Below are 11,495 nucleotides of genomic sequence, written 5' to 3'. Positions count from 1 at the left end.
ATCGAAAAAAAATTGAAAAAGGTTAAGTGGAAGTATATGTAACGCTTTGAAAGTTGTGATTTTTTGTTTCGGCTTTGTCTCACATTCTCAGGGAAGAGGTTAAATCAAAAGAGCAGAGGGGAGATTGAAACGTGGGAATAGGCCTTTCTGAAGAACCGGGCTTTCTTTTTATTTTAGAATTACTTGTTTATTTTATAAATAATTAATTATATTAATTGTAAATTTTGTAAAGTGCTTTTATTTTAAAATAAAATTATAATTTACGAATATATATATATATATATATATATATATATATATATATATTTAACATTATATTTTTTATGAAAGAAATTCATTTAATTTCAATATTAATGAATTTTAAAACTAGTTTAATTTCCGGTATAAATACAAGTTTAATTAAAAATTTAATTCTTTTTATTATGTACCATCAAATGCTTTAATGAAAGAATTTTTTTCTCCAGAAAGAATTTTAATGAAATTAATACTTATGAAGTAGGTTAATTGAAATAACAAAAATATTAGTAATTAAACTTTAAAAATATGAGTATTTTGTTATATAAAGGGTTATTACATATAACTACATAAATAAATTAGATTAAATTAATAAAATTTTAATCATTCAAATAATTAAATAAAGTTGAGAGTTAAAAACGATTTTTGATGACATTTTTTGCTGTACTAATTTGTTTTCTAGGTTATTTTTAAATTAATAATATATTATTTATAACAATCAATAATGAATAATTTTAATCATTCTCATATTAGAGGTGGATTTATTTTATTCTTAGGACCCTCAAAACCAAGGTAATTTTATTAAATCCAAATAAATATATTAAATTTCATTTTAATTTTTCTTCTTTGATTATCAATATGTCTTAATTACCCTATCCTATAAACTTAATTTTTTTTTAAAAAAAATAACAGTATAAGGTGATCACAATGTAATATATGTTCAGAATCTTTTTTAACCATTAACAAAGCATGAATATCCTACAAATGCAATTGTTCGAATTCAGGTCCTATAAGAAAGATAACACTCCTTTTAAATTTTAACGACTAAAACCACTTGATGAATAAACTGAATTTTTTAATCTAAAGTAATTACATGTTTTTTAATTAATTTAAAGTAAGTATAAGGCAATATATGTTCAAAGATAACCTTAACTTTTTGACATTGAAGTCTCATACCCCTGGCATTTATTGTGCTCGAACCCGAGTCCTCAAGAATAACTACAATTCCTTTGTCATGAAAGTCACTTAGTTCGTACAAAGTAATTACAAGTTAAACTGAAAAAGAACGTACTAATCTTGATTTAATTTAGATAAGCTTACACGTTACAAACAACGTTAAATGTATTAATAGTTTATTTTTTTTGTTTAACGTTTTGACTAATTATTGAAACACATTTATAAAATAAAATCCACGGTAGTTAATAAAATAGGGCTGGCATTAAAAATTGATTTAACTTTGAGATTACATAAATGAGAAAAATAATTATAATGTGATAATAATAATAATAAATAATAATACTTTTATGAAATGAGTATATAATTATTTCAAGTCTAATATTATAAATTATTAATAGAATCTATATAAATACAAAATATTTTAAAGACGCTATGTAATATATTTTTTAAGATCCAAGTAGAGAATAGAGATTGACTCAATATTACATTTTGAATATTTCATAATTTATATAAAATAAAATATTTACATATTAAAATTTATATAAATCTATTTGCTTTGAGGTAGTTGTGGATATATGTATATACACACACTGGCAATCACATATAAAGGATGAACTTTCAAAATTCCATGGTTATTGTAGTAGGTTGAGTACACCAATCGTATGCTTAAATAATTTGATGTGAAATTTTATGTTAATAAAGAATCACGTGGAGGCATCGCCATGGTTTCAAAAACATTTTAACTGTTAGGTTATTCACGTTATATGTCCCAACATTATCAATTGAATTCTAAATTGATCTTTAAATTTGAAAATAATCTAATTATAGACATTAATTTTCGTCTTGATTCAAATCACAATTTAAATGTAACGAATGTTCTTGACTTACTTTCTAAAAAACTTTGATCCATTAAATCGATCTTCATAAATAAGGTGAATATTCGATCAGGTCGAATGTAAAAAGATTTAGTTAGTCTAGTTTAAGAGTATCATTTTATCATTCAAACTTCATTCGAAATGTTTTGAAGTTGAGTCTCATTCCTATCTTATATATTTAAGTTCTGAAAATTATTTGTCAACACTCGTTTTTCGTCCCATTTTTGTTATTGTTGTTGTTATTATTATTATTATTAAATTTTATTTTTATTCCTTTCAGGCTGTACAACAGGCCCAATCGGACCCGAATTACAAAGGGTCATCTGACCCAAACCCCAGGCCCCAAATACAAATTATAGCCCAAGACCCGAGGCCTATATCGAACCCAAATCTCGATTAGGGTTTTACCCTATCTCCCCAACCACCTCCAACATCAGCTGTTGGATATGGATCCATCCAACGACCCAGATCGCCTACAGCTTAGGGTTTCAACCCTAAAAAAATTATATCAGTCGCCGCCACCAAATCCCATCTTTTGGATATGGGAGATATCCAACGATCCCGATGAGGTTCTGCCGCTACGGTCACAGATGCCCAATCTCAGGCCACCTCCTTGCTGCACCAACCCCGACCACTAACACTACCACCAACCATGCGCCGAGTCCCCTACCATGTAAGATTACCCACATCAGCAAGGCAACAAAGACCACACGCAAGAGCCATTTCAAATTTTTATTTATTTTAATTTGTCCATGTAGTTTTAATTTACTTAATTTAGTCCCCATGTTTTATTTATTTTTATTATTTGTAATTTTAGCACTTAATATTGAAAATGCTCATTTTAGTCACTTATATACTTTATTTTGTTTTAATTTGGTATGTTGGTATGCTGGTTTATGTTTTAGTCATACTTTTATTTTAATTTTAATTTTTGCAATTTGCTTGCATATTAGTTCATTTTAGTCCTAATTAATTTTGTATGATACCCTCATAAGCATCACATAATTCAATCGAAATAAATTACGTAAGGGTAATATTCGATCATTTTAATATTGTCGTAAAGTGACTGTCTTAACGTATAAAGTTACTTTCGATGATTTTAAAATTAAAGTCTATCTCATTTAGTGACACAAATTAAATCAAATTTATTTTAAATTTTGGGGATTAGGAAAAAGATCATGTTCTTTTAATTATATTCATCGAGAAAAGACTGTTCTATCGAATCTAAGGTTTCGTCTCGAGATATTTAAATAATTGAACATCCTTATTCTCATTAAATATTGGTAAAATAAATAAATAATTACTTGCTTAATACGATTTTAATTTGTTTTATTTTTGCATGTGTTTTCCAATAGATTTTCAAAATAATAACAAATCGATATCAAGAATAGTAATACCTTTTTATTTTGGTCTGAGTGATAAATGACTGCTTTAAGGTATGAGAGGTCATTTATTCTCGATTGAAAATCATTATATATTATCGTTTTCACTCGAATCAATATTAAACTTTAAGATGAAATAGTAATATCTCTTTATTTCAATTGGAATAATAAATGACAGTTTTAATGCACAAAAGGTAATTTATTCTCAATTGGAAATAATTAAATATTATCATTTTCACTCTTAAAATTATTTTGGGTGTTGTTATTTTGAATTAATAGTGAACTTTAGAATGTAATTTTAATATTTCTTTATTTCGATTGGAGTAAGAACTGATTGCTTTAAGGTATGAGAGAGCGATTCTTCTCGTTAGGAAATAATTAAATATTATTATGTTTTGTCCAAAAATTCAAAGAATATTGTTTTTAGGGGATCTTAAAATAAATTAGACTCGAACTTGTAAATTTAATTGCAAAGAAAATTAATTAATCGACTAGGTACCGATTTAGGGCGTTGTGGGGGTGCTAATCCTTCCCCGCACGTAACTGACTCCAATACTCGAATTTTGGTAACGAAGACCGCAAGTTTTTTGTTTTAATTAAAGTTAATATTTTATTAAAATGACAAATACGTTTTTGGGTGCCTAATCACACCCTAATCAAAGATTGGTAGCGACTCCTCGAACCACATTTTATCATTAACCGATAGCCAAATAATTATTTCGAAACGATGCCCCCTTTCCCCATTCGGAAAAAACCGTTTTGACAGCTTTGAGACTGCGTTGGGGACTTTTTTTAGAGAGTCAGACAATTAGTCAATTAATTAATTGTCTTTGCAATAAAAATTACGAGTTCGCTCTAATTTGATTTTTGATCCCTTGTGTGGTTTAAATAAATTTTTCACTAGTAATTTAATTAGCCACTAAATAATTGTACTAATTTGTTTGCTAATGTTTTTAGAGTAAATAATTGTTCAAGGTTTTGAGTTTTCTGTTTGATGTTGTTTGCTTTGTTTTCGCTTTTCCTCACACATTACACAACTGCATTTGTATAACATTAGCTAAAACCCTTCTCCGTCCTATTTAAGTAGAAGTGAGAAGCTACTCCCTCGTGTGGTTTTCACCTCCGTAAGGGACAATGGATCGCTCATGGGGCTCACACCTTATGGTCCTCGTGATGGTTTTCACCTCCGTATGTACATAAGGAGGTGTGTCCCCTAGAATTGAACTCGATCTGAAAGCCTGTGATGGGCCAGGATTGAGGGTTTGATAGCCCAAGGGAGCATCGACAAGGATAATTTGAGGACCTCTTACTTTAGAACTAAACCCAGCATGTAGTAAACTTAAAACCTAGATAGAGCCTTAGCAAAATCATAAGAATCCTGTGAGGAGAGTACACAAGGAAAAACATGTTTGAGTCTTTTAATTTTTGCAGTGTAATTTTAATTCCCGAATAAATGTATGCGAACTAAAGATCATGCGGTTAGGTTTATTTATTTTTTGAATAAACATGTGAACTAGATGGCATAAGGTTAGGATTTTCTATAAACGAAGCAGAAATCCAGTTTGGGTAGGATCTACTAAAGCATGATTGGGTAGCTAGCACGTGGGGTAGGTTTTATCGATAAATTATATTATATCTGATTAATTCATTTATGATTACTGACTAATTTTCTCTTGTCCTTTTGTTTTATTTTGTTATCATTTTGCATTGCACTATTCATCGTATTGGTGTTGATTCGTGACCGATGTTCATATAGAAGGCTAGTAATATGGAACGAAGTATTCAAAAAGAGGTAGAGGATAATGTAGACTTTCTGAGATGGTCCGATCTGATTAGGTACTCTCACATCAATGTCCATCAAAATGATTTGTACTAGCTGAAAGAGATTTGGGGAAAGTGGGAAGCATCCGATAAGAAGTATTTTATCAACTCTATGGTGACATCTCGTATCTCATAGGTGCTCCGATTGACCGATATTTGTTTAGAGATCTGGTACAATTTTGGAACCCTGCCTATAGTTGTTTCACTTTTGGCTGAGTCGACATGACACCTACTATAAAGGAATATCATACCTTGATTTGATGTCCAAGATTCTAAGCAGAAAATGTGTACACCAAGCTGCCAAATACTCATTCCTTCAAGAAGAAATTTCTTCTGATGACTGGTATGAGTGAAGAGTGGTTAATAAGAGGCATAAATAATAAGGGGAATAGTGAGTGCATTAATTGGATCGCTCTAACAGAAGTGATTCACCATTATCCCAACAGAAGAAAGAAAACTGACATGTTTGCTCTAGGTATTTATGGGCTAGTCATATTCCCGAAGGTTCTGGGCCACGTAGATGTATCAGTGGTAGACCTGTTCGAGAGACTGGATCGACATGTGGATCATGTTCTAGCTATCTTGGCAGAAACCTTCCACTCCCTGAACTCTTACAAACGAGAAAGAGAAGGACACTTCATAGGGTGCATACCACTGTTGCTAGTATAGATCTTCAGCCACTTTAAACACGTCAAGAGGGCACCCGGTCGAGTCTTCTTAGAAGAATTTTTGCCTTTTAATGATTTCCTTTCTTGAGAGTGGTCTGGGGGGTTCACTCAGGATAAGTGGATGGTTATTTTCAAATATATCCGAGAAAATGATATTTTGTGGTTTGCTTCGTAGAATATCTCCTCAGACATACTGTATAGGTATGGAGAAAGAGATTGGGTTCTGTTGCCAGGCATAGGGAGTTCTGTACGGTATGCTCCATTAATGGTTTCTAAGCAATATGGGTCGAGGCAGTTCATTCTAATAATTTGGTATTTATCCGGGTCTGAGTTTGCATTCAGAGGAGAGCAGTATAATAATAAAGTCAAAGGGGTTGCTGATGCATGGAGGCACACTCGTAGAGTAAATATATTTGCCTTCAACTTAAGGTTGTCACAAGATTACGAGGAGTAGAGGAGCAATAGAATTAATGATCATATCCCGATGGTCAATCCTGAAAATACTTAGCCTATAGAAGAACATCTCAGAGTGGTATCATCTCCGCTAGAACAAGCCAGGCTTGATTTTGAGGCAAAAAGGAAATAGTGGAAGGAGACGTTACAGAGATTGATGGATGATTCGCACCAGAGAAGTTTAGAAATCGATATCCAAAAGGGTCGAGCTAACTAGATCAAAAAATTAGACAAACAACTCATATTGGACTTCGTTGATCTCTATTTATCTTACCAGCGAATGGTCAAGGCTTATATGATCACTAGCTAAATTAAGTTTCATGCTGAAAGGAGACAAGAAGTAGCAGGTTTAAAATGAGAAGTTGGATAAAGCAGCAAAGAGCTTAAGCAGAGTTGACATTAGCCAAAGCTACTTTCAAGAGAAAATAGTGCGCTAGAGCAACAGCTACAAGAGAGTCGGGCCCAAAATGAGAAATTGAAAGATAGAATCTTGAGTTTAGAGATAGCTTTGAGATGGTATCAGAGTTGAAAAAACAGTTCAAACCGTGTGGAAGTCAAAAACTTGAAGAAACGTGTGAATCAACTCGAAGCTATGGTTCAAGATTTTCAGATAAGGGAAAATGAAATGCCAATAGTCCCATATGAAGGAGTTATATAGTGGCTCCATCGTTGGGAACATGTTCAGTGGAGAGTTAAGCAAAGGGATAACCTCATCGCAAGCTACCTGCAATATGCTCAAGGAGTGACTCAGCACTTGGTTGACTTATGATATGAAGCTGATGTTGTAAGTGAAGGGTTGGAGCCCGAAACTAAAGAAGCTTAGAGGATTTTAGATTTACTAGGGCACAACAAAAAATTAGGAGAGATAGCTCAGATTTATCTGTGATATGTTTAAGCCTTGTAACCAAACTTCGTTTCTAATATAAAAAGTTGTTCTGAGAAATCGTTCCAGAATCGACACCTTGCATTGAATCTTCATTGCATTTACTTTTCGCATTGCATTTTATTCATTAATAGTTATATTTTTCACATTCATTACTAAAATAAAATATTAATAAAAGGATGTTGTGGTAGAATTTTTTAGAGCCATCTGAGAGTTACTCGGAGCGTGTTTCTGGAAAGATTAAAAGTGATGAATGAAATATTAGTTCGTGTTAGAAGGATCAAAAGAATCCAAGAGCAACTCATAGAGACCAAACAAGAAATGATTGATGAAGCAAGAAAGTTCCAAGTTGAATCCAAGGAACAAATGTCCAAGTTGATGAGCATGATGATTACAATAATATATGGGGAGAAATCGTTAGAGGACCATATTATGCAAGAAAATATGAAGGCTTCGAGTGAAAATCTCAATATTAGTAGCACAACCAATGCGGTAATAACAAATGATCAAGAACTTGTTGGGGAATGTGGTAATCCAAGTCAACTCCAAGAATCGTGTATGATTCCAGAAAATGTGACAGGGATCATGTTGGGAAAGCAAAAATTGAGGCTGGAACTTCTTACACGAAAGGAGTCTGACTCAAAGAAGAGAGGCAAAGAGGAAGTTCAAATGCCATTAAAGAAGACTAAAAATAATATAAAGAAAAAGAAGAGGGTACCTCTTGTTCCGATTCCAAGGTCATATTCATACTTGTTACCCTTTTTCTTCAAAAGTCAGCTCTTAACGCCTATTCCTCCAAGGCCTTACACTTATTTGCATCCAGATTGGCAAGGCATAAAAAATTCATACAGTTATCATTATGGAGAATTTTTCCAATCTACGGAATGTTGTGCAATCATGAGAATAAAAGTTCAAAACCTCATCACAGAAAGGTTGTTATCTTTGAAGATAGAAAAACTAAGCTCCCAAGAAGCTCAAAACTTGTTGTTGAAGGGAGATCTGCAAACCAATGTCTCTTCCAAGACGTTAGTCAAAAGTTAAACCATCAAAATGAACATCTCGATGATCATTCACAAGGTCTTCAAGATGGTCATAATAATGACATGGAGAAAGTGAGGTCAAAAGAGCTTCTACTTATTTTTCCTTCATTTTCGTACAGCAAGTTATATCCCAAGTTACTCCAAGCCTAATTGAATATGCCACATCTGGCTAAGCCTCTACTACCTCCTTATCTGAGTTAGTATAATGAAAAAGTTTCTTGTGAATATTACGTCGGAGCCCGAGGACACTCTATCGATAATTGCAACAACTTCAAGCGACAAGTCCAAGATATTTTGGCTCATGGGGTTATAGAGGTGGATGTTAACAATCAGTCTATTTTGGTCAGACAATTGGGAGTTAGTGCTCAGAATAGAGTTGATGGGGTCGAAACGAGTGAAGTGCATACAAAAGAGAGCGTAAAAAGGAAAAGAGCAAAATCAAGGAATGTGAGGTATGTGAGGCATAGATAAAGGATTCAACTCTCGAGAACTCTCTAATGCTAAAAAAGGATAAAAAATGGGAAATGATGAGAAATAGTTAAAGGAGAGGTAATGTGAGACTGGTCGTAAAAGATGTCTTGGAAAAATACGACCCTCAAGGTTTTTCAAGTGCCTATTTATGACTTGTCAACCCCTTTAATCAAGAGTCAATACCTCACTCCAAGGCCTTTGAGCATGAAGACTAGCCCATTTACTTATGGCTATAACTCAAATAGTGCTTGCGATTTTCATCTAGGGGCATTGGGCCATCACACTGACAAGTACATACCATTGATGGAAGAGATAGAAAAGCTCATTGAAAAAATAGTCATGAAAAGAGAAATGATCGAGAGAAGGGGAGCCAGTGAAGGTAAAGACTCTAATCCAATTGGACACCCACCATTCTAGGAGAAATAGGGCATTATAGCTAAACAAGTGCAGGTCGTTATCCACCACAGTCGCACCTTATGTTTGTAACATCTTATTTGAACTTGTTTTTTTATATTTTCTCAGCTTTCTTTTTTTGTAAGGATATTTAAATGAATTTATGTTAATTTAAATATGGCGAGCATTGAATTAAATTTTCCATCTTAAAGTTCTTTGAATATAAATTGAATTAAAAACTCCTTAAATAATTAGAGTTATGTATCTTTGACAAACAAGATTGAAAACTGATAAAACAATGACCCTTGACCTTACCCTAGAAGATACACTCGAACACCATACCCTTCTCTTGCAGGGACCAAACTAGCTTTCTCTCTGCATAAAGAAACAATTAAGGGCTTGGCATTCAGGTATGTAAGGATGTGGTGAGACATCTTGCACATAATATTGCAAAGTTGATTGGTTTCTACTTTTGTTGATGATGTTCAATGATGATCATGATCTTCACAGATGGAATAGTCGAGTAGGTAAATCTAGTTTACGTCAGTTGCTTTGAAAGTGAACTCTAATGACGAGATTTTATGACTTTCAACAACACCTGAACTATAGCAGGTTCTTCATGACAATCTTAAGAAATGGAATATGTATACCCAGAATGTAATTATATATGTATAAAATAAATCTTGAGTTATTCCTCTAGAGCAATTTGGTTAAACACCCTGGTTTTATGGATAGATTCAGCTAGCCCGATAAAGGAGATTATAATATATATTTTTACACACACACACACACAATAAAGCTGAATTCAACTAGCCTAACAATCTCCAATTAGATCGAATTTACTAAATAAGGAGTTTCGGTAACGATGAACTAAGGGAGTTAAGGAACACCTGTTATAGCCAATTTCACACGAGCACTCAAGAATTTCATTTTTAGACCAATATTTCTGCATTTCCTTTGTTAGAGGAGTTTACAAAGCTTGAACAAATGGAAGATTTCAGAGAACTGAAATAGAAGTGTTATAAAAGATTTAGCAATTGATTATGCTAGTTGCGACATTTTGTTTGAACCCAATTAAATGCCAAGCCAAAAATAAGGGGCATGTGTAACACTCCAAATAGCATGGACAAGAAGAAGAAATTGATGTCTGAAACCTTAGAAAATAGGAAGCCAACCTGAAACCAACCTATGAATTTTGACATTTGTCAAAGAGCTATAACTTTGAAAATATTAAAGAGTTGTTGATTCTTTCGATATTTTATGAACTAATGTTTATGGTTTGCTTCAATTGTGATCCTGAATTAAGGGGAAATACTTTACAAAGTTCTTTCATTATTTCATTTCTGAAATAAAAGAAAGGAGAAAAATATTTCAAACAGGACAGTCTCAAATGCGAAAGGTTCTTGAAGCAGGTGAGGCACATTCTGCCTCTATTAGAGAAAAAGAATAAGTAATGCAGAATAAATAAACATTCCAAAATCTTGAAAGCAAATGGTTCGAAAGATCATAATGACTGGAGGATATAACTTGTAACGCTTCCTCGTGACATTGTCTATAACCCTCGATAACCCATCGAGAAGAAGATGATTGCCTTATTTAAAAGGGGCACATATCCCAACTCATGGCAGAAGGCAAGAGTGAGAGCAGTCAAGGATGAAATTTTAGCACCCAAATGGGGTTGGGTCATGAAAATACTCAGTTTAGGGCATTACCAGAAATCCAGATCATGTGGAGATAACAAGGTTCAGACCGAAACGATATTGAGAATGAGTCTCACAACTTGAAGTTTCAGGGCGAACCCTGAATATGAGTAGAGCTTACCTTATAAAGCATATCAGTCAAACATCAACTAATGGCAGAGTCTCGAAAAATAACTCTGATAGTGCATTTGAGTCAAGGACAAAAGGGGCATCAAGGTCATATTAGAATTCAAGAAGCATCTCTTACGAGACTTGAACACATATAAGAGGCAAGGAAGATAAAAAGACCACAAGATGATTGGGCATATCATCAGAAGTTGTAAGCTTAAAATTATGAGTTGCTACACCGATATCTAAGTAAACCTTAGAGTAGAGTGATCAAGAGGAAGAAGACATGGTTCTCTATTTTGGAGTCAGATGAAAATTAAATCAACATTTGTTCATGCATAAGAACATCATTTGCATAAAAGAAAATGCATTACATTGCATTCACATTTTACACATAAAAGTATGGTTTTTAAAGATCTTCCAATGAAAATAGAAGATTCATGATGTCCAAATCCCAACAAGTGAAGGCTAGAGTTTAAACCTCAAATGCAGAGAATTATATTTAGGGAG

At 33.0% G+C, this 11,495-nt stretch overlaps 1 protein-coding gene across 1 annotated transcript in view; it reads left to right on the top strand.

Moving 5' to 3' along the window:
- Window positions 1-7,717: 7,717 nt before the first annotated feature.
- Window positions 7,718-11,495, top strand: part of LOC120133686 — a 50,665-nt gene continuing 46,887 nt past the window's right edge. Inside the window, exons 1-3 of the mRNA XM_039150219.1 lie at window positions 7,718-8,105; window positions 8,222-8,385; window positions 8,515-8,765. Of these exons, the coding sequence (XP_039006150.1) occupies window positions 7,718-8,105; window positions 8,222-8,385; window positions 8,515-8,765 (803 nt within the window). The remainder of the gene's footprint in view (window positions 8,106-8,221; window positions 8,386-8,514; window positions 8,766-11,495) is intronic.

The sequence above is a fragment of the Hibiscus syriacus genome, unplaced genomic scaffold (assembly GCF_006381635.1).
Source record: "Hibiscus syriacus cultivar Baekdansim isolate YM2019G1 unplaced genomic scaffold, ASM638163v2 tig00110584_pilon, whole genome shotgun sequence".
NCBI lineage: Eukaryota > Viridiplantae > Streptophyta > Magnoliopsida > Malvales > Malvaceae > Hibiscus > Hibiscus syriacus.
Note: the sequence above shows the minus strand (reverse complement) of the source record. Positions and strands in the feature narration are given on the sequence as shown.